A 23,749-nucleotide genomic window follows, 5' to 3' on the forward strand; every position below is an offset into this window, starting at 1 on the left:
GTCCGGGTCGGTGTATCAAACCCAAACCAGACAGACTCGGATTCTCCCGTGAGAGCGTATACATTATTTACACGCCATCTGCCACTTCGACTCGCTTGCATCTTTTTTTGCTGCGTTCATGTCAACTTTTTCTGCTGTGTACACTGCCAAGTAGCACAATTGGACCCTAAACAGTTTTCACTTTCAGTGATTTTTTTTTTTTTCCTGTTTCAACAAGCCATGGGCTGTGTTGTTTAAAAAATGAGTCGATTTGTAGTTTTCACATTTGATCCAGGCGAGCGTTATTGCTCATTCCCACTAATGATGGTATGAAATGCGTCCCGGCATGGGCAACAGACAACAGCTTGTCGCCCCGAAGCAAGAACAGTGTGATTTGAGAACGCTGGAAATGTCGCAGTGGAACGCCAAAGCTTCCCAGGGGAGCACGATGACAACTTCCTGAATGTGATCCACAGCTTATTAAGCCCATTTGTGTCACCTGCTCAGTGCTCACCAACACTGGTGCAAAGGGCCTCCTGAGTGGAACGTAATTCTGTTGGAATAATCTGGATAACTGGAAGGAATGACTATGACATGTTCAAGGTAAATCACCTCTGGAATATATTCTTATCAATTCTTAGTTTTTGAAAATATTGCTTTATGTGGTCCACATTGTATAAAATTATTGAGGATTGCTGGTATTTAAAAAATCCTGTTTGATGAAGTGATTCCTAATTTGGAAGCAACTTCTTTGCAATAGAAGCCTTTAGGAAAAAAACATGCACAAGAAAGAGATAAAGTATATTTACTGCAAAACTCATTTGGCAAAGCACTTAAGTAGAGCATAAATCTTCTTTATAGGGGAGTTGCGTTTGTGCAAAGTCACCGCTTGGACCTTAAGTAGCCAAAGTGAGATGTAATCCAGCCTTGTTTGTGTTGTTCCCCAACAGAAATGTCTTCTCTCAGCTTGTCATGACATTTTCTACTTGCATGTTTGCTTTTGGCGTGCTCCTCCATGTCAAGCGCACTGGTGCTATTTGTCGCTTGGACGCTGATGGCTGTGATAATGGTGACAGTGAGAGGTGCTGTTGTTGGCTGGTGGAGGCAGCAGAGTCCCCTCCAGCCCCCCTGCTGTTTGCTCAGGGAGATGTACCCCCCCCCCCCCCCCCCCACCCCACCCCGTATCCCCCCAGTCACTGCCAAACACTGTCATTGCTTAGAGTGTGGAGTGGATGTGAGCTAGTTCGCAAATATGGACCTGTTGTTATTTGAATGTGCATCTGTCATGACTATGAAGGCACACTAACACATTTTTTTCACCATTATTTATTGTTTTACGAATGCATCGTGTTTTATTTCATTTTATTAAAGATTTCCACAGTCAATTAAATGGATATATATGACTATATATTATCTTTGGCATGTTCTGCGCTCACTGACTGTTCACAAAGCAGGACATCACCAAACTACATAGAAAAATTACATTTAATACACCAAACAGCAATGACTTCCATGGAAACATGTTTAAAAATTATTTGATGTGCCAAAATCAGAACATGTCAACTCAAGTTGCAAGGATAGCTGCTCTAAGAAATTTTGTATGTCTGTTTGGTCTGCAGAGGAATGGGAGTATGTGATTGGCTACTCACATTATGATGTCACACTGTGAGGCCCCAGTTGTTTTTTTGGATAGGCAGGGCCTGTGCTGAGAGAGCAGGAATGCTCCAACTCTATCGAATTGCTGCCCTATTTCTTATCTTACTAAATCAGTTTGCTTTAAGGGAGCCAGTAAAGAAAGTTAAAGTGAATTGGACCTCGCCAGTGAGTGTACTTGCTGCCATTTGCAGAAAAAGAGCCCAAGTGTGTTTGGAATAAAAAAAAAAAAGGTACGTGCTTGTAAAGATAATAAGAACATTTGAACTCATGGAGGCTGCTGTTCATACACTCCGCTGTGACAGCAAACTCATTGAGACGTAATCAACAGCTCCTCACTCTATTTAGGCTCCATTTCTTTAAAGACAGATTTTATTAGCAATCAATTCTACTTAACAATCTTAGCATTCTCTGGCCTGTTTGCTAGTCCACAACAATCAGTTGCTTTTGTTTCGCAAACTGTGTGTGCGCTGCTATTTACTGTTTAAATGACTGCCGTGGAAGAGGTCATTAAAACAACAAAGCTTGGCCAAAGACATTTGCCTGAAATTGTATGTCAGTGCGCGTATGGAGAATTTTTGTGTGCCTGTGTGCACACGAGGATGGGTAAAGCCAAATATTGTGCGTGTGCGAGTGGGTGATTTCAGCTCGGCGAGTCCGCCACCCAACCATCTGTCACCACGGGGCCGCCGTGTTCTGAAGCCAATCATCTCCTTCCAACAGCTTCTAGCGTCCTCGCTCCATTTTCCAGCAATGCTGCGCCACGCCAAACACACACGCTGAATCGCAACGTCTGCCACATGCCGTTATCAGCAGACTCGCAAACTTAACTATCGCACAAAGGCCGCCACTTGGACGTGACCCAATTGTATGGTTAAAATACTTCAAACTGAATAACTTTTAATATTTTGGTGGCATAACACTTACAACATGCCTTGGCCTTGCTTTAAGCATTTGGGAACTGAGAAGGTCCTTTTGCCCAAACTTTTCCCATTAAATTGGAAGCCTAGCATCCATCCATTCTCTTTAGTGCTTGTCCTCATTAGGGTCACGGGTGAGCTGGAGCCGATCCCAGCTGACTTTTGGGAGAAAACAAACAACCATTCATTGTCACATTCACAACGAGGTTCATTTGCTGCCGTCTACAACGCGCATGTTTTTTTTTAACAGGAAGCTAACAAGGCTTGCTAACAGTACGTCGGCCATTTTGGAAGCCTACTGTTGTCCCAAATGCCTTGATGATGAACAATCGCGTTTTTTACACTGATAAATCTCGAGCCGATGTAAGTTTTGTCATCAAATGTGAAGAAAAAAATGCACTCGTGCATGTGCAACTTTTGCTTTTTAATTTTGCATTGCTTCCTGAAGTCATATTCTCTCCATTTTGAGAAACCCACTGGTTTTAAATAATGCAGACTTTTCACATCATCGTATGAGATCATATATAGAAGATCTTGATGTGAAGAATTCCACACACACAAATGTGAACAGTCTCGAGTGAGCGGCCTGTCATCTCATAAATAGTTCAATCTTCTCCTGAAAAATAGATCTGGCCCTGCCTGTCACGGCATCTATTCACGCAGCAGATATAGGTAGTGAATCAGCATTAGGCTGTCCATGCGCTGTCGCGTGATCTCTACCTGAGAGCTTCATTGCTATATTCTGAATGTTGTGTGAATATATAGGATGGAGATTTGAAAATGCCTCACACTGTACCTTTAAAAAAAACACATGGCTGGTGTCCAAAAATATTTATTTTAATTAATTAATTAATTAATTAATTAATTAATTAATTAATTAATTAATTAATTAATTAATTAATTAATTAATTTATTTATTTATTTATTTATTTATTTATTTTATTTATTTATTTGGCCGAAAATCAGACAGATGGCACAGTCACTTGAAAATATGTTTATTCTCAAAGATGATAACAGAAACAGCGTGACAGAGAAAAACTTCATTTTTTGGGGAAAAAGAGGAATGTGGAATAACTTGTGCTGTGGGATAAAAGATGAGATCAGCCGGCTTGTTCAAGAGAAAAACATGTGCCGGGACTCCCACAATTTACAACTTTATTCAGCGTGTTGTATTTTTAATCATTTGTGTGAGGAGCTGCTGTACTGTGTTGAAAAATATATCAATGATGTCATCAATTGATTGACTCAACACATTATAGCTGGCGACAAAAAAATCTATCAGTGCGTGGTACTTCAATATATTTCTATATAATATATTTCAACCAGTCAATCAATATTTATTAAAAATTTCTGCAAGTATGAATGACCCCATGCGGTATGATTCCGACTGATGACAAATGTAACCATTAGTGCTTATTACGTTTCATTGGAAGAGGCCCAACTCGTCCACTTCTTTCACGGCAGGTTAATTAGAATTCAACCGAGTAGTGCACTTCACCGATAGAGCACACTAAAATCTTTGACCCACCTGATTTGCACTGTGTGTCCACTAACAGTGTAATGGGCTAAGAGTGCCAAACTACTCATCTGCTGTGAGTGCTGCCCATTAAAAGTAGAGAGAGCATATCTAAGTCAATGTGATCTGAAAAAGACATAACAGACACTCAGCATTTTGCTTCATTCACGACGTGGCACTTTAGCAGTTGTAGTGGTAATTGATTTTTACAAAGCGCATCGAACCTTCAGTATGTGAAGGTTTTTTTTTCTTTCATACTAAAATAGGATGCGCTTTATACTATTGTGGTTAAATAAGCTGTTTTTCCGTTGAGCACCAAACACTTGGCTACGTACAAAGAAAATACCTATGGAATGAAATACTTTGAGACAAATTATTTTTATAGGTGCGCAATGAGGAAAATTGGAAATAAATTTGTCGCAAAAAAACCCTAATGATCACTATGTTAAGTGAGAAAAGCAAATTGAGTCAAATAGGACGACAAAATAATTTAAATTAATATCCTGGAATCAAAAATGTCAAAATTGACTGAAACACATCAGCTGACAGAAATAGAAAAATAGGAAGTTAGAAACTACCAAAAATAATTGGAATTTCAAGATGACAAAGCTTTTCCCCCACAGTGCCATCTAGTGCCTTGGAGGGAACACACTCATGCTCCTAATGCAAATTCCCCTCTATACTTTTGTCTCATTGTGGTGCGAGTGCCTTCATGTAGTAACTTCCCAGCTCAGCAAAACTTAGAGCTCGGCATGTGCATCACCACAGCATGCTGAGGTGTGAAAACACGTTGGAGGAAGCGAGCATGCAGCTTCCTCTGTCAGCACCACGAGAGCTCTTCAGCAGTCAAGTCGGACGCCTCAGCTAGTGTCATCTGACTTGTATTGAACGCTTATGTGATTCACTGACCTTCTGGCTGCCTCATGCCTTGCTAATGTAATCTAGTGCTTCTTCTGCTGGCTCATGGCTCTCGCTCTTGACTGTTTTTGTTCCCCCTTTTGCTTTACCAAAGTGTAAGCACAATTGCTGTTGGCGTGCGCTCGGCTGCTCTTTTCATAACAATTCGTCGCCATTTGGTTTAGCTCGTCAGATACAATACTACAGAAAAAAAATACTCCCTATAGTGGGACTTTGTATCTAAAGATGAGTAAACTTGTTTCATTCATCTCTGATTCGGCCACAAAAGTATGGAATAACCAAGACTGTTAATGTCGCTGGTTTGAGAAGAAAAGCCATCGGCGGCCATTTTACATTGCCAATATCTAAGCTCTCCATATTTTAATGTATTTATCTCTGCAGCATTTTTACATCATTTTACATGCATATAGTGAAAATGCCAGTGTTGGCCTACAGTCGAACCAATAAGTCAAGAAATTCAAAATTTTCTGCAATATCTGAGCTGAGGGTGCTACTCAAAGATTAATTCCCATTACGTTGTCAGAACCATCAACAACGTAATAAAAGTCCATCAAAAAAAGAAACCTAACCAATTCACAATACTGAGATAATATACTCTAAATGAATTTTGCTATCTACGAGCCTGCAATTACTCAATACATGGCTACTGGCATGAAAAAAAGCACTGATAATAAAAAAATAACTAACATAAAAGAGTCAACATCGGTATGTACAGAATTTTAATCTTTACCCGAAAAACCAAGTAACCAAATATCCTAAAAGTTGAACATTGAGTCACTTCACTTTAAATAAAAAAACGAATCAGGATGTAATATAGCGCTAATAAAAAAAAGTGACCTAAAGGACAGCTTAAACATTTTAGTTCATAAAAAATTAAGTGAAGCTGGAGACAAAAGCTGGAGAGGGATACGTTGCTTCTTAGTATGCAAGATGGTGTCGTAAAAGAAGAACTTAAGGCAAAATGAAAATGACAGTCTCTCTTTCTTTCTTTCTCGCTCACTGTTGGATTTACATTCCGAATAAAAATGCACATAAACACACCTAAGCAGTGTGGATTTTGTATGCATGGTTGCGCTTCCCTTAACTGTGGCCACGGTTGCTAGGCTACCAGTCATTCCAGTTGTTGGAGGGGACCTGACATTAGGGAGAGCAAATTGACCACAGGAGGCTTTAATCTGCCATGAAACAGCAGCTGGCACACACACACATGAGCACACACACACACACACACATGCCATTTGAACTTTATTTCAACATTTATTCTTCACATAATATTTCACACAATTGGCCCGACTGACCGTCACTGTCTTCATTGGCCAATTTTGGACACTTTCCTGGCCTGATTACATTCATTTTGTATGTGTGGACATGCTTGCTTACACACATTTAATCATCTTTTTCTATTGGCATTGAAAATCCACCCTTGGATTGAACAGAGATCAATAAATGATCAAAATATCACCGGGTAAATCGTAAATAACTTCATTTATCTCACAACTATAAATATAAAATGTAATGGTGTGTTCAATAGTGAAATAATAATTATGAATGGCAATTACTTAAAATTAATAAGCTTGTAAAGACTGCAAAATGTTTTTTAGTCATTAAAATATCAAAACACTTCTTCACACTATTCACTTGATAAACTACCACTGGCAAAACACGCTAACGGTGTAGCACCACACAAAACTAATAAAATGGTAGAAAGTACAAAGCCAACAGAGCTGCCAGATTTTCACGTAACTGTATTCACTTTTCTTGATTGCTTTAGACATAAATTGAGACTAAGCATATTCAAACATCATAAAAATGTATCTATACATTATTGTAGTTTCTGAGCTTTTTTTTTTTTATTTGCTCGAGACACATATTGTATGTTACTTAAATAATATTTTATACATTCTTGCCCAGATCTCTATCTTTGCTACAATTACTAAACATTTGACTATTTACTTGATATCAATATCTGTCTTCAATGAACGTGGAACAAAATGTGAAATGTGGTGTTTAGTTTTTTTTTTAGGGTGGAACAGCAGAAAATCTGAATATGAAATGAGAAAGATTGACATGATAATCTTGCAGCGTTGTTTGTTAATCACAGCTAATCTTCATAAGTGTGATATTAATCAGAGTTATATGTCCTTTTTAAGGAGACGTCCTCACCTTGTTTTTTGAACAGCAGATGGTAATTGTCGACAGCATTAAATGGTGATTCCTGAGAGGCTGTCCATTTTGTTGCCATCATGCAAAAAGAAAAAAAACATTTATATTCATTAGTGTTGGGGAGGTATTTATTAGATGAATAGGGAAAATTGGCATGCTGAGACCAAAAAGCCGTTGCTGCAAACTCCACTGAGATTGCCTTAGAAATAACATTTAACTTTTTATTACAATGTTTTCACCTTTTTAAATGTTCCCATTTTTTTGTAGGACTCACTTCCAAAATATCATCCCTGATTGGCCTTTCACCTGGAGGATGATAGCTGGACTAACAACCCCACCCAGTGGTCAGGTGAGTCACTTCCATATTTGGAAAACTTCCTTTGCCTTTTTTAGTCCTGAAATACAGCAGCAACAATCCAATGTCATTAATGTGCCTTTATCAGGAAACTGGAACTTAACAGCATTTTTCTTCCATTTTTTTTACATGAGCACATTATTTCACAATATACTTTAATGTAAACATTGTGTAACATGCATAATACAGTATTTACGTGAATTATTCATTGAGGTTGGTCATGGTTGAATAGTTGTTTAGTGATTTACAGTGTTAAGGAAATGGTCATGCCTCACAGAAATGAAAAATTGTGACAGTCCGTTGTCCCTTTTTTTTTTTTTTCGCAAAAATACATTGGGTCACCCTAAATTGAAATTGCAGAAGAAGAAATTCACTAATTGGGGTCCCCATGCCTGAAATTGGTGAGAACAAAATGCCCTTGCAGATATGTGTGTGACCACCACCGCAAACCATCAACGTGCATTGTGTAAACGGAATAATTGATCGTAGCCTGTCAAGTGACCGCACCGAACATGACTGTATATATATCACCGACAGCTAATAAATCTGTAATATAATTCGTCCTCATCTCTGATCACTACTTCCCTTTTCCTAATAACCACAAGCCATCAATGCCTCGGTACTGTCATACATCACAACGCCACATGTCGACGTGCACAACAGGCTGCCAAAATGCAATCATACCGACCACCGAGCAGCAGAATTTGAACGGGATCGTGTTGCTCTATCGAGTGCTGTTCATGAAAAGACTGTCAATGAGAGGAGATGAGATAAAGAATGTACAAGAATCAGGAATGTTCACTGAGTAGACACACATCAGGGGCGTGTAGACATCTTTGGAGGGCCAGGTGCTCAAAGGAGGAATATGGAACGTTACATAGGAAATAATTGAAAATTAAAGAAATTAGTCATTTCTTGATCTACTTAAGAAATATTTGGAGTATTCAAATATGGACACTTTCTATGGAAATTAATGATTTATATATTTTATTAATTTATTATTTATAAATATATTTATAAATATTATTATTATATATTTTTTTCATTATTATATTATGTTACTTTATTTAATTTGTTTAATCATGTATAGAACGAAACACAATCAGTGCTGAACAGAATAAGTGTCCCCTATAATGTCCCTGGGGAGTTTGTAAATTTCAGCTTTGACTTTTTATTTCAAATGAAGTCCATTACGTGCTGCTTTACATCTTTTTAAAATCTGTTCCTTCTTGTGCCTCTGTCACAGCAGGAAACTTGGGCTTTAAACCAAAGTCGTTTAAAATGAAAGTTAGTCCTAACGCAATCTCTTTGTCACGATATCGTTATTCCATTTGAAACAATGTGACTATGAAATTGGTCTGAAATGAAACCAGATGACTCACCCAGCAGCTTTTGTGTACAAGCTCGCAGCACCTTAATAAACCCAATTTGCCTGCTAATTAATCCGTTTACACACTCCCACTTACGGAGCGCTGCCATGTTGATGACATGTTCTTGGCCTGGCTCCCATCCCAGGTTCACATTCACAAATAACGTGGACAGTTAACGTCTAGATTACATTACTAGCGAGACATTGGCGTATCTGCATCTATGTTTACTGTCTCCGTCAATTAAAAAAGAAAGGTAAGATCGAGTTGTTAACGTTCACCAATTAAAGAGACTTGTCGTTTGCAAAAACATCAATTAAACACAAAGTACTATAAAATTTAAATGAGTCCCACTGAGGTACAGTGTTGTACACGCTCATTTATGCCACTGGGGGCAGTGTTGAGTCTACCGGGGAGGGTCTCTGCAATCGTCACATGAGCTCAAATTTGTGAATGTCTTGAACGTATGCTGTTGTGACTGCGGGGTTGTTGGTGTGCTGATGGGGCCATGTGGTCACAAGACAAACAAACCCTCCCCCCGTCTCGCTCGTAATGAGGTCATCAAGCTGGTGGTCTCATTCAGAATGAGCAAGGGTCTGCAGGGAACGTGCCCGAGGTTGTGGGCTAGCTCGCCATGACACAAGGTCAATAACGTGCAGCCTCTTGTCTCGACCGCCTAACGATGCGCCTCCTCGAATATTACCATGCTGTTTCCGTGCAGAGAATCTTCACTGCAAACTGAATATGATATGATTAGAATGAGTTTAACGAATTCATAGCTCCCCCAAACAAGATGGATTATTGATTAATTTTATTGCTTTTCTTTTGCTTGCCCGTATTTATTTTTATGGTCATTTTAGATGGCAGAACACACTAACAATATAATATAGTCCCACAATTGTATAAACAACCGTACATGAGCAATAAACAGCAATGCCCGAGGCTCTGAGCTAAACCTCTTTGTATGCAAAGGCGCACGAACACCCCAGACAAAAGTCGGATGCAGAAATGGACGTACTGAAATCATGAAATCGTTAATGCTGGTTTTATGTAAAGCCATGTGCAAGTTAAGGAAATATATTATTTGGGTGCCATTCTTGTAGGCAATGAATTTTGCTGAAGGGGCGGAGCTTAATGTAGTCAGGCCATAGCCTTGTCTAACAGCAAAAAATGCTTTCTTGTGCTATCGAGAAGCAATTACAAAACATTTTGAGTGTCTGTCAATTGCTTGATAATGCTTAAATAGTCCAATTGTCCAAAATGTACAATTTGTGTTGATGTGTTATACAACACAACATCAGTTGATTGGGTTTACAATTCAGCCTAAAGGATGATTAGCAAGTTCTATTTGTGGATTCAACATGACACACTCTCACCTAGTTCCATCGGGAGAGCCGTGATGGTACCCAGTGGAAAATCTGTGATATCACTCGGAGGCAAAACAGCAGTTTTAGCATATTGAACACGACCCGCTCACATCGAGCAATGCATAACTTGATCGGATGCGTCTCGTTTTTATTGAAGGAAAGTGACCTCGTGCTTCACCTCGATGCTTTGGAAGTTGACCAGCTGGTCTTGCCTTTTTGATGTTGCTCTTCTCTTTCATACTTCTCATTTTTCTTCTTCTCCATCAAACCCTTCTGGGTACCAATTAGGGCTCAAAGCTGTTGTGTGTTGTGTGTTGAGTGTGTGATTAGAGAGAGTGAGATGTTGCTATGTGTGTCTGTGTGTGTGTGTGTGCCTGACTTCATGTGTGATACCGCCAACTCAGACAAAAAGCTATAGGCTACCTGTCAACAAGCACTTGAGTGCTCACCATCTGCTCATGCTGCAAAATGGTTCTGAAAAATCTGCGTTATATAGATTAGAGAAAGAGAGTGAGATGTTGCTATGTAAAGTGCAATTATGTAAGTGGCTAAACTAAATGTGTCAGTAATGAGTCATGTTCATTCTGTCTGAGGTTTTCCTAAGTGTTGGTTTTGGTTGTTGTTCCATCTATCTATACATTTTCTGGTCCGGGTCACCGGGTATGCTGAAGCCAACCCTGAACTAGTTGCCAACCAATTTTTATTGTCGTTGCCCGCAATTGCCAGCTAACAGCACTTTCATACAGTTCAAGCACTCAAGGGACTCGATGTCCCCAAGGGAGAAGTAAAACGTTTTGAAAACGATGCTTTTATTCCTCCGATCATTTCCTCTTTTTTTTCTAGTTCTCTTGGCTCCTTTCCTTCCATTAACATGATGCACTTTTTGATGGAGAGAAAGAAAGTGTCGTTTTCCCCCACTTTGAAGTAGACACCTTCTACAAAGAACAGTGAGACTATACGTTTTTTTTTTTTTTGTTTTGCAATGAACTTTTTTCTTAGACTGATGGGACACATAATTAGGTACACCAGCACATTAAAGGGAACAGAAAACTGACTTAAATTAAATAATTAAGCAATTATATTTGATTTATTTACAGGATAGACTGGAAGGGAGTCTCCAGTAGTTTTTTTTGCAGGCGTGCCTCATGCCCTTGTTATTGGAAACCTTCTCAGGATGACTAATGAGAGGCATCAGGGTGCCAAATGTCCCATGCAGGAGACATTTCTCTGCTTAAAGGGGGGGGAACAACATCTGTTTGGCAGATAAACACAGTGCTGATTCATCAATCTCGATAAAACACCTTGTCTTAAAGTTGCATTTAGTTATTTTTGAAAATACAGTGGAAGCTCGCTTAATGGAACCCAATCAACTGAAGTTGATTAAATGAAGAGAATATTTAGCTGACCTGAGCAAGCTAACTGCCATACCCACTCGGCGGCCATATTGGTAGGGGCGACTTGCCAATCAAAGGCAATGAACGGACATTGGTAGCATCCATGTTAGCAGGGGTCCCTTCAAAGGTGTAGAAAAGTCAATTTAAATATTTAATTGCAATAATTTTGTACTGTTCTGTCCAATTTTTTGGGCATTCTTGAAGTCACAAAAAATATTTCACAACTGATTCAGGATAATTGACGCCGCTGTAATATTAAGAATGTTTCACAAAGGATTTCTGGGTATGTTGTCGGCCACTCAAAAGCGAACATTAGTTTGCAAATGGCCCCCCAGGTCAAAACTTACTCTGGAAGAAAAAATGTGGTGCTTTCATTTGAGAGCCTCAACACAAAGTTCAACAAAGTTTGCAGCGGCGCTGAAAGTCAATGAATAGAAGACTTGCATATGACCCAGAGTGAAAAACCCGTGACACGTAAAAGAAACTGTCGCCGTCTTAATGGCTTCACTGCCAGCCTCGTTTAGTCATTCTGTGGATTAATATGAGCCTCTTTGCTCCGTCACTCTGTTTATCCGCATGTCTGACGGGTCAGGTCCAGTTGAATGTGCAAAAGGCGGATAAAGTGTTTTTGCGCGCGGACAGACGTCTTTTCCTGACACTTCACACAGATGAAGTCACTCAAGAGCCATACTTTCCCACCAAGGCGTTTAATGCAAATCAAAAGTGCAAGAGGATCATTATGTGCTCTTGGCTGAGTCTCCAGGGGTGGGGGAGAAAGTGACTTGAATGGAGAGGAGAAATATGTACAGTATGTCTCGAGGTAAGGATGTGAAGCGAAGACGGGAGCTTAGTGAAGGGCTAAAATGCAAATATCATCTGGAGTCATTTTTTTTTCAAAAGAGCAATCTGTTCCATATTGCTAGCAATGATGCGTTTGAGTGCCTTTTCGTCAGACTTGTACGCGCACTCCAGTCGAGCTTTAGCATGAGCGCACTACCTGTTAATAATGTCGAAATGAGTGTAAATGCACGTCTGATTATAACTCGGCACACTAGGAAGGAAGAGGTGACACAGACAGATATTTCTACGCCTTGCTTTGCTCATATTATCTGCTGTCGGAATATATCGGGATTGCTTTGGATGGTAAATGAGCACAAATGTAACGAACAATTGGAGGACAAGATGTGAACAGGAAGGCTTTGATAGGATAGTCATTGTTTTTAATATTGCACTTTTTTAAGCAGAATATAACTAATTCATAGCTAACTGTAGATTTTTTTTTATGAGTTGATCTTGATTGATCATCTTCATTTCGAACACATCCAAAACAAAAAAGGAGATAAAAACAAAACACTTTAAAGTGCCATATATAAATCCATACAACAAACAAACAAACAATAAACCAACAAACTGAAAAAAAATCTGTAGTTGGATTGAGTCCATCTGCACATGTTGAATTTCAACTCTATGGAATGAAAACAACAACAACCGTCAGTTAACTTGACTCAAATAAACTTGAAAGCAAATTTTGAGTTTCATCGATAATACGAGCCCTGAAAACCCCATTTACGTACTCCCCGACTTTATCTTCCAACCCTACTTTGAAACGCTATCCGTGGCTTGAAAGTTTCTTTGGTGCAACGGATGGATGGATGGATGGATGGATGGATGGATGGATGGATGGATGGATGGATGGATGGATGGATGGATGGATGGATGGATGGATGGATGGATGGATGGATGGATGGATGGATGGATGGATGGATGGATGGATGGATGGATGGATGGATGGATGGATGGATGGATGGATGGATGGAGTGACAACGATACCGTATCATTTAGAAAATATATCATTGCGCGTAGACGGGGGACATCTGCTGGTCACTCAGTGCACTGCTTTCTAACGTTTTTCATCAATAGCCAGGCAGGCACTCACTACTCACTCGAGTGGCAAGCAGTAAGAAGCAGAACATCTGATTGGCTCCCCCGTCCTGTGATTGTTTCAGTCCAATCTTTGTTGTTGTTTTTTACAATACAATTGTTTTGGCAGCACTTGCTTCCTTTCACATGGTGGCCTGCTCTGCATTGCTGACCCAATCATGTCAAAGTGATTCTGAGATTAAGACGTCCAGAACGCGTGGAAACGGAAACAAGCACTGCCACCAATTGCGCGCCACTAAAATGATTGAGAGGGAAATAAAAAATCCAATCCACGATGCAAAAACAGTCAAAAAGAAAAAAAGCTTGCGCCTGGTTGGTTGGTTGGTGTGTGAGCACGATGGTATTGTTTAGCTTTCCAATATTTGTTGCTATCGATTCGAATTTCCATTTTGCTATTTTTCACCACTTTTGTGTGTGTGTGTGTGTGTCGTTTTTGTTGGACCAGCAGGCATTTATTTCCGTAACCGGATGAATGTACTTTGATGGTCTTGTTTTTCCATTGCTACTTGGACTCAGAAAGACGAGCACGCGCGCACGTACAAGCGTACGCACGCGCGCACGCATGCACGCAGCTTTATGGCGTCAGCTCATGAGAAGTTTGAAGGCCGCTTTCGAAGCTTCTTACGCGATCGAAACAAAGCCTGCGAATCCAGCCAATGAACAAGCAACGAATATGTGCAGACTTTCAAAGCCTGACTTTGATGGCTGTGACGAGGCCGATGACGGTCCTTTGTTTGCTTTGCTCAAGACGTTTGAGCTTTTCTCGGGCCGACTGGCGGAGTGTCTTCATTTGCGTTGGTTGGCTCGCTCGCTCGCACGCACCTCTTCACACTTCCAGCTCCGGCTCGGCTCGGCTCGGCTCGCATCTCTTCACACTTCCAGCTCCGACAGACAGCAGTCAGGCAGACTTCCGACTCGTCTTCGAGAGCCACAATGAAGCTGGACCTCAAGCTACTGTGCATGGCCTTGGGCCTCGTCCTCTGCCTTGGGCAAAACGCGCAAGGTACGGCCGCTTTCTCGATTCTTCTTCTTCCGTTTTATTGTTGCGGTGTGTACATTTGATTGAACAATCGCACAGCACACAAATATTCAAGTTTCCCATTTTCACAACGAACCGATCTATACTACAAAGCACGACTTTGGAAAAGTAACACAGAACTTCATCCATTTGATCGAGCGTCACGTCAGAGATCTTTGCTAAGCATGGCAATGTACGTGCACTTTTCTGGTTCGAAACAAGCGACAAGACATGGATGGATGTTCTCAGCTCAAACAAACAAAACGAGAAAAAATCAAATCGGAACAAGTGGAGATGAATGATTGTCTTTCTGTGAGTGAGTGAGTGAGTGAGTGAGTGAGTGAGTGAGTGAGTGAGTGAGTGAGTGAGTGAGTGAGTGAGTGATACTTTGGCCACTATTGCTTTTTTTTTTTGTGCTGCCAGTGACGCCATGCGACCACGATGGAAGTACTGACAACAAGTGCCAAGGCAAGCGGGGAGGAGCGGTCGCCTTGAAAGCCCATGGCGCTGCGGGTAACTCAAATGTCAAATGGCAGAAGGAAGACAGCCCTCAACCTAGTGATATTACGACCACTAAGGACAAGTACGAGACAAGTGAAACATATGAAGCCGTCCTGAAGATCCTAAACCTGAAAGGCACCTCCGAGGGAAAGTACATGGCCAGCGATAGCGGCATCTCACCAGCGCAAAACTTCATCGTCGAAGGTTTGATGTTGCGCGAAAAGCCGCCGGCCACATGAAGCCTTTTCTGCACCATTTCTTTCCCACAGGGCACATGCAGACAAAGGCACAATCATGCACGTCAAGAAATGCATTCCATTTTCCGGTGAAAAGTTGGCAAAATATGCCCCAAAAGCGCTCCCAAACTCCAATTCACTTGGCTTCCAAAACAATTGAGCAAACATTAACTCGGTTTGGTCCAAAATAGTAACATCTCAGCATCTTTGACTTGCAACTTTGACCAGAGTCTTGTGTCCTTGTACTTTGCACGGAGAGTGTGTGTGTGTGTGATACTTTGGCCAATTCTCCTTTTCTTGTGCTGGCAGTGGCAGACTGCTTTGGCGCGACGACAGATGTGACGTGCGACGGCAAGCCGAATGGTGAGCTCTGGTTGAAAGCCATTGGCGCTAACACCGGGACGGTAACCTGGAAGAAGGAAGGAAGCCCACCTACAGTTATTGAAAACAAAGATGGCGAGTACCAGAAAACCGGAGCACACGACTCCACCCTGAAGATCCTAAACCTGAAAGACAACTTCGAGGGAAAGTACATGGCCAGTGGGGGCAGCATCACTCCAGCAGAGCAAAACTTCAAGGTCCAAGGTTTGATGTTGCGCGAAAAGCCGCCGGCCACATGAAGCCTTTTCTGCACCATTTCTTTCCCACAGGGCACATGCAGACAAAGGCACAATCATGCACGTCAAGAAATGCATTCCATTTTCCGGTGAAAAGTTGGCAAAATATGCCCCAAAAGCGCTCCCAAACTCCAATTCACTTGGCTTCCAAAACAATTGAGCAAACATTAACTCGGTTTGGTCCAAAATAGTAACATCTCAGCATCTTTGACTTGCAACTTTGACCAGAGTCTTGTGTCCTTGTACTTTGCACGGAGAGTGTGTGTGTGTGATACTTTGGCCAATTCTCCTTTTCTTGTGCTGGCAGTGGCAGACTGCTTTGGCGCGACGACAGATGTGACGTGCGACGGCAAGCCGAATGGTGAGCTCTGGTTGAAAGCCATTGGCGCTAACAACGGAACGGTCACCTGGAAGAAGGAAGGAACCCCACCTACAGAAATTCAAAACAAAGATGGCGAGTACGAGAAAACCGGAGCACACGAGTCCACCCTGAAGATCCTAAACCTGAAAGACGCCTTGGAGGGAACGTACGAGGCCACGAAGGGCGGCATCACTCCAACATCACAAAAGTTCAAGGTCCAAGGTTTGATGTTGCGCGAAAAGCCGCCGGCCACATGAAACCTTTTCTGCACCATTTCTTTCCCACAGGGCACACATGCAGACAGAAGGTGGCACGCCAAACAAATGTCAACAAATGCATGCAATTTTCAAGAGAAAAGTTGGTTGCAAGATAAGAGCTCCAAAATTCCAGTTGGCTTCCAAAACATTTGAAACCTCTCCACTCATGTGACACATTTGACACACAAAAGTTAGTCATCGAGCGACACATGCGACCAAATTTGGTCTTTTCATTGTGGGAATTAACCCATTTAGCACAGCTTTTATTTTTTACAAACTGCACTCACGCTCACGGCTCCTTAAGCGCTTTAAGTGTGTTAGGAACTTCTTTGACCGTCTCTGATTCTCCAGAAATTTGGCGAAAATCAGAGCACTTCGCCAGGCGCAAAAGTGTGCGGCAAGTTCAAATTTTGACAGCTGACGTTTTCCAATTTTGTTTCATCTGTCAAGTGCCGGCCAAAAGTGCCAATGCCGGCAAAGGCAAAAGCGACGTGTCGGCCACCAATGACAGTAACGTTGTCGGCGGCAGCGGCGGCGGCAGCGGCGGCAGCGGCAGCAGCGGCGGCAGCGGCGGCAGCGGCGGCAGCGGCGGCAGCGACAGCAGCGGCAACGGCCTGTCCTACTCCCCTGCTCTGCTGGTGATTGTCACTTTGGTCCAACTGCTGCTTCAGCTGGCCAATTAGAAGACAGCGAGTAGGCGCGGCGAGCGGATGAGCCCGCAAAAAGCATCGCCGACCTCGTGCCACATGCAAGTACACATGTACTACCACTAAGTTAATAAGTTAAAGTGAAGTTAAAGTCCGCAGTAAGCATATGGATTTTCAAGTACACATGTACTACCACTAAGTTAATAAGTTAAAGTGAAGTTAAAGTCCGCAGTAAGCATATGGATTTTTTTTTGATTGAATTTGATTGGCTGGCTGTCATTGTGTGTGCTTCTTTTTGCTCTTAAGTCTAATAAAATAATCAAACCCACCACGCACGCGCATGGCATGGTCTTTGTCCTTTTTCTTCCCTTCCGGAGCGCTTTTCCCTCACGCGCGGCACCGCAGGCGAGCTGGAGTTGAGCCCGCCCAGATGGATGGATGTCGAGCAATTTTGCAAATCACGTTGCCAATCCAAGCCCGGCGCGAAGCTGACGCGCTAGAACCCGTGCAAACTGCAGTGTTAAAAGACAAAAAGCCGTACTAGATATATATTAAGATTATATTCATAACTAACTTGCATTTTTGTGACTCAATATTCCCACTGGCAGCACTTCCAATCTCATTGATCGGCAAATCAATAATATTCTGTTAGCTTCATGTTGTGTCCACAATAGTGAGGGAATTAAAAAAAAACATTAAATAAGTGATACTGTAAATACATTTAAAAAATCCATATATGTTCTTGTTCATGTGTTTTGTTTTGATATTTAGACATATATAATTTCTCAGCTACATGGTGTAACACTGATAGATTCCCTCGTATCCTGGAGGGAAAACCGGTATTGTTTACATCATTTAATAATCCATCAGTGCCTGTTTGATAAACAAGATGGCTTTTTCTTTTGATTTGCTCAAATGGAGCTTTCATGAGCAATCTTGTTTGCGGCGGCCTTGCTCTTTTCATCACTGTAAACACTGACGCTGGACACATGATCTGCACCAAATTGAAACTCTTGTTTTCCTCCAATTCTGTTTGCCTTGATCATTCTCCATGACTGTTGACGTCTGCACCCATCCACACAGCCATTCATCCCGCTCACCCCCTCCCCTCCCCCTTAGGCCAAGATGTCTAGGGAGCTGACTGTTTATGAACATCCCCACTGGAAAGCCGCTGATAAATGTCACTGTCTGCTACGGAATTAAACATTTAGTGCAAGTCCTTGGAAAAGGGCTTGGAGACACCAGCACATCATCCACCTTGCTTTTATTATTCTTAATTGCAAATTAAAAGCGACAATAAGCGCCCATCTTACGCTGTCCAAGTAGAAAAACTACGTTGATGATCGCTAGGTCTTGGATTGTGAAGAACGCGAAGCGTACTGTCATGGCTGTGTTTCTTGGCTCCGGGCTGCAGATGCATCCCAGCACCCCAGAGGAATCGTTTAATGGTTCAGTCAGCGCCAAGCTTTTATGGGCTCACATCTTTAAAAGAGGCCTTTTTTTTTTTCTCGCAGAATTACAGCACATTGAGGTGTGGCGGGGAAGAAGGTTGAGAGCTCTCTGGCGTTTTGGAGGGGGACAGGTGTTTTATGGGCTGATCTACTGAGGCGTGTGTGTGTCTGTGTGTGTGTGTCCTGTGAAGGCCTGACAGTGAAGGGACAAAGCAGCTTTAAACGCCAACTCTGCGTTCGACTTGACTGCATATCCAAATAACACTTCTTGTGTGTGGAGGCGAAGCTAATAAGCCATATTCCTTTTGTGAGCACCTCAAGAGGGAAAATTAGCCTTGAACTTTTACTATATACAGATTTTATTAGCCCCCCACACCCACTCACCCATCTCCAAGCTGACAAATAGTTTTCTTCTTTTTTTCGAGAATACAAATGGCACATTTCACTGCGCTCACAATGTCTTCATAGATGGCTATTTGTCAGCCTCACTGACTTAATACTCTCACGGAACTGATGTAATGCCTACTTTATCCCAGGTCTCCTCCCTTTCTAGCTTTAAATCCACAGATTATTACACAAAATACATTATCTCCTATACTTGTTCTGACAAATGAGCTCACTTAGTATCATGGCCTTTTGGAGGAATTACAGACTTTTTTTTTTTATTCTGGTTAAGCGCTTGTTGGAGACTTAGTTTTAAAAGAGACAATTTCTTCCTCTTAATTTCTGCTCCACTTTTTTAAAATAATTAAGTACTTCAAAATCCTACCATATTCCAAAAAAAAAATATATGTTCATTGTTAACCACCATGACATAAAAATTGTTGATGCATGTTTCATTGTTTGCATTATTATTAATTGGAAGATGTTTTCCACTTTATAGTTGTATTATGTTCATTTTGTTTTCACTTGTTAATTATTTAACTGGTTCTTTTATCACAAACAAGATATTTAGGTTGAATTGCCTGACATGTTTCGGCTTGCCTTCATCAAAGTGTCACTCTGAAAGTGGTTAACAATGAACATAAAATGGTTTTTTTTTTGGAATATGGTAGGATTCTGAAGTACTTAATTATTTTTTAAAAAATGGAGCAGAAAATAAGAGGAGGTAATTGTCTCAGTGTCACTCTGATGAAGGCGGAAGTACAAGCTGAAACATGTCAGGTCATTCAACCTAAATATCTTGTTTGTGATAAAAGAACCAGTTAAATAATTTTCCACTTTATGTTTTTTCTAACTAAAAATTCATGTCATTGTTCTGATGATCCATCACTCAGCTAGTCTGCTTTCAACATAAACATGTTTGTTGAAGCATTTCTGCCCTATCAGTCAGCGCATGCATTTATCTGCCTTTTTGATGACTTGCGTGCGGCAGCAAAATGCGGCCCCTCGTTCCAGGAGGCGAGGTAGATGCATGATGGAGTGCTGTGTTCAGCAACCTGGCACCGATGTGAACACATTGATTTTTGTGACAGATTAAAAAACATCAAATCGACCATAAAAACAAGAGGGAAAGTGCTAAATGGACCATATGTGCTCAAGGAGCTTTTATATGTATTCTTCTCCCCATCTGTCTTAGTCATACCTATAGATCCAAGGCTGCATCCTTTGTTTGGTTTTGTAAAAGATTACTAGCAACTCAACTCAAGAGCATTTTGCGTGTGGCCTTCACATGTCTGCTTCTTGAGCTGAATTGGGAACAATGTTTATTTTTATAGTTTGACGAATACAGAATAGAGGGCGTGGTTATTTTGTCTTATGAATGTATTTGTCAGTGATGGAGTAAAGCACTGGATTCAAGCTGTGGCCAAATTTGGCCTGCAGTGTAATTATATTTGGTCCGCAAAGACAAATTGTGCATTGACTTTGAGTCAATTTGCAAATTGTCTTCACTTTTAAAAAATATAGATGTTTCTAGCTATTTCTTATTTTATTTTTATTACCATTCATCTTTTGGAAAATTTGAACAGTTCTTACTAGTCTCTGATTTCAAAACTTGTTATTCATCAGTTTCTTGTGTAGTTCGTACATTTATTTGGGTTGATAGTCTTAATGGCCCTCGAAAGGAAACTTTGACTACGATGCGGCCCACGACAAAAATTAGTTTGACACCCCTGAGTTCAAGGCTAATGATTAGCTTAGGCATTTCAAAGTTCCAAGAATATTTTAGACATGTAATAAGCCGATATCATTTCTCTTTTTGACACTCCATACAATGTCTGGGGTAAAGTCAAGCAAAGTGGCTAAAGTCTTAAGGCTAGTATTTGCTGTCCGTATGCTAAGTCTCTGACCTTTGTCTAAAGATGTAATTAACCAATAATTGTCCCAGGCTCGGCTTTAAAGATAACACGGAGCGGGTTTAGTTTGACGAAGGGTCCTGGAGTTCACTAGATTCCAAATGAAAGAATCAGTGTATTTTCCAAACCCATTACTTGTAAGTCCTTACTTGATCCATTGGTCGGACACCAAAACAGTACATGAAAGCACCTTTGGGTCTCTCAGTTGGAGATTTACGCCTCTCATTGTCTGATCTTTGTAACCTCTTGTCTGTTGTTGGCTTAAGAAAGACGAAATGCAAATGATCGCAATTTCTTCACAATCGTGTGGCAGTATTTTATCTGAGGATTTAGTGAAGGAACACACTGGACAAACAGCCATCTTGGCTTGTTGCTGTAATTGGACCATCAAACATCAGTACTGCAGCCACATAACACACACACACACACACACACACACACACACACAACAGACTCGAGCTTTTGTGGCAAAGTGAGAGCACAAAATGTGTGCCTTGAAGCTTTAGAGCAGGGGTGTCCAAGTCCAGTCCTCGAGGGCCGCATTCCTCCATGTTTTCCAAGTTTCCCACGTTAAACACACTTGATTCAATGATCAGGCTCCTGCAGAACGTGAGGATGAACTGAGTGCCAAAAGTCCCAATGATCGTGAGCAGCAGGGGGGGGCCCCATTTCAACCCCTTACACTGAGTGCCAAGCAGGGAAGAAATGGGTACCATTGTTATAGTCGCTGGTATGACTCGGCAGGGGTTTGAACCCACAACCTCCCAATCTCAGGGCGGACACTCTCCTCTTAGGCCACTGAGCTGGTAAACACTTGTATCGTCGTATAACACTTATAGTCGTTTTTAAATAACGTGTGTACCTATATACGCCTAAATATTGTTATCCAATATATCTACTGCAATTTCACATTAGATTGCTGGTTTGAAATTTGCTTTTAATATTATTATTTTTAATAAACATTTATGTTAAAACTTGTCTGGCGTCTTATTCCTTGTTATTATATTCGCCAATTAAAACATAAAAATCAGACATTTGGTTAACTGCTTTATATGACAATATGTGTAGGTACACTACACGAGGTTAAAAAAAAAAAAGAGAATAAATAAATAAAGGGTTAATTGCACAACAAAAACATTTCCTCGCACCTGGGATCGAACCAAGCTCTTGCCGAGCAAGAGCCCGAGTCACTAACCAGTCGGCTATTTCGACCAGCAGTCTTCAATAGCTTGCACTGTTTTGTACGAGCGGTGTGTATTCCAGTTCTTGAGTGAACCGATTAAGTGAACTGAATCTTTAGAATCGGTTCACTCAAAATATTTATTCAAAAGAATGTGTACCAAAATATCCCGTAATTATCTGCCTAAATAATTGTGACTAATTTAAAACTATTCTACTTGTTAATACCTATAAAATAACATATTCTAACCGGAGATTGCATTGACCTAATTTTTCATGGTCCTTGTTTACATTTTGCATTTGACACTGACAGCTGTCAAGTGCCACGTTAGGGCTCTTGCTTGTGTAACCATGTAACGATACACTTCCTTAGAGCTAGGGTTAGGTTTAAAGTTAGGGTTAGAGCTAGAATTAGGTTCAGGGTTAGAGGTAGGGTTCGGGTTAGAGGTAGGGTTAGGGTTAGAGCTAGGGTTAGGATAAGGTTAGGGTTAGAGCTAGGGTTAGGGTTAGAGCTAGGGTTAGGGTAGCGTTAGGGTTAGAGCTAGGGTTAGGGTTAGGGTAAAACCTAGGGTTGGGGTTAGGGTTAGAGCTAGGGTTAGAGCTAAGGTTAGGGTTAGGGTTAGAGCTAGGGTTAGAGCTATGGTTAGGGCTAGGGTTGGGGTTAGAGCTAGGGTTAGGGTTAGCGCTAGGGTTGGAGTTAGGGTTAGAGCTTGGGCTAGGGTTAGAGTTAGTACTAGGGTTAGGGTTTCAGCTAGGGTTAGAGTTAGTGCGAGGGTTAGGGTTTCAGCTAGGGTTAGAGCTAGGGTTAGAGCTAGGGTTAGAGTTATTTTTAGGGTTAGAGCTAGGGTTAGAGATAGGGTTAGAGCCTGGGTTAGGGTTAGAGATAGGGTTAGGGTTTGAGTTAGGGTTAGAGTTAGAGCTCGGGTTAGTGCTAGGGTTAGGGTTAGCGCTAGGGTTGGAGTTAGGGTTAGAGCTAGGGCTAGGGTTAGAGTTAGTACTAGGGTTAGGGTTTCAGCTAGGGTTAGAGTTAGTGCTAGGGTTAGGGTTTCAGCTAGGGTTAGAGCTAGGGTTAGAGTTAGTTTTAGGGTTAGAGCTAGGGTTAGATATAGGGTTAGGGTTAGACCCTGGGTTAGGGTTAGAGCGAGGGTTAGGGTTTGAGTTAGGGTTAGGGATAGAGTTACAGCTAGGGTTAGTGCTAGGGTTAGGGTTAGAGTTAGTGCTAGGGTTAGGGTTTCAGCTAGGGTTAGGGTTAGAGCGAGGGTTAGAGCTAAGGCTAGGGTTAGGGTTAGTTTTAGGGTTAGACCTAGGGTTAGGGTTAGAGCTAGGGTTAGAGATAGGGTTAGGGTTAGAGCCCTGGTTAGGGTTAGAGCTAGGGTTAGGGTTTGAGTTAGGGTTAGAGTTAGAGCTAGGGTTAGGGTTAGAGCTTGGGTTATGGTTAAGGTTAGAGCTGGGGTTAGAGTTAGGGTTAGAGCTAGGGTTAAAGCTAGGGTTAGGGTTAGATCCAGGGCTAGGGTTAGAGCTAGGGTTAGGGTTAGCGATAGGGTTAGGGTTAGAGCCAGGGTTTGGGTTAGAGCTAGGGTAAGGGTTTGAGTTAGGGTTAGAGCTAGGGTTA

At 41.4% G+C, this 23,749-nt stretch overlaps 1 protein-coding gene and 1 long non-coding RNA gene across 3 annotated transcripts; both read left to right on the forward strand.

Annotated features, from left to right (window-relative positions):
- The first annotated feature begins 496 nt into the window (after positions 1–496).
- On the forward strand, positions 497–11,235 carry LOC148388518 (uncharacterized). 2 transcript variants are annotated; one of them, XR_015862192.1, is made up of 3 exons: positions 497–582; positions 7,417–7,498; positions 11,082–11,235. It is a non-coding gene; the product is annotated as an uncharacterized LOC148388518 (long non-coding RNA). The 2 variants fall into 2 exon arrangements; XR_015862191.1 differs by lacking the exon at positions 11,082–11,235 and adding an exon at positions 7,593–7,842.
- A 2,877-nt stretch (positions 11,236–14,112) lies between these two features.
- LOC148388519 (uncharacterized) lies at positions 14,113–17,538 on the forward strand. The gene is made up of 5 exons (XM_088394556.1): positions 14,113–14,576; positions 15,015–15,296; positions 15,638–15,913; positions 16,253–16,528; positions 17,014–17,538. Exons 1-5 carry the CDS (start codon positions 14,507–14,509, stop codon positions 17,244–17,246), a joined length of 1,137 nt encoding a protein of 378 aa, XP_088250682.1. The 5' UTR covers positions 14,113–14,506; the 3' UTR covers positions 17,247–17,538.
- Positions 17,539–23,749: the final 6,211 nt, after the last annotated feature.

The sequence above is a fragment of the Syngnathus floridae genome, chromosome 13 (assembly GCF_059516105.1).
Source record: "Syngnathus floridae isolate MCC-2025c chromosome 13, RoL_Sflo_1.0, whole genome shotgun sequence".
NCBI classification, from domain to species: domain Eukaryota; kingdom Metazoa; phylum Chordata; class Actinopteri; order Syngnathiformes; family Syngnathidae; genus Syngnathus; species Syngnathus floridae.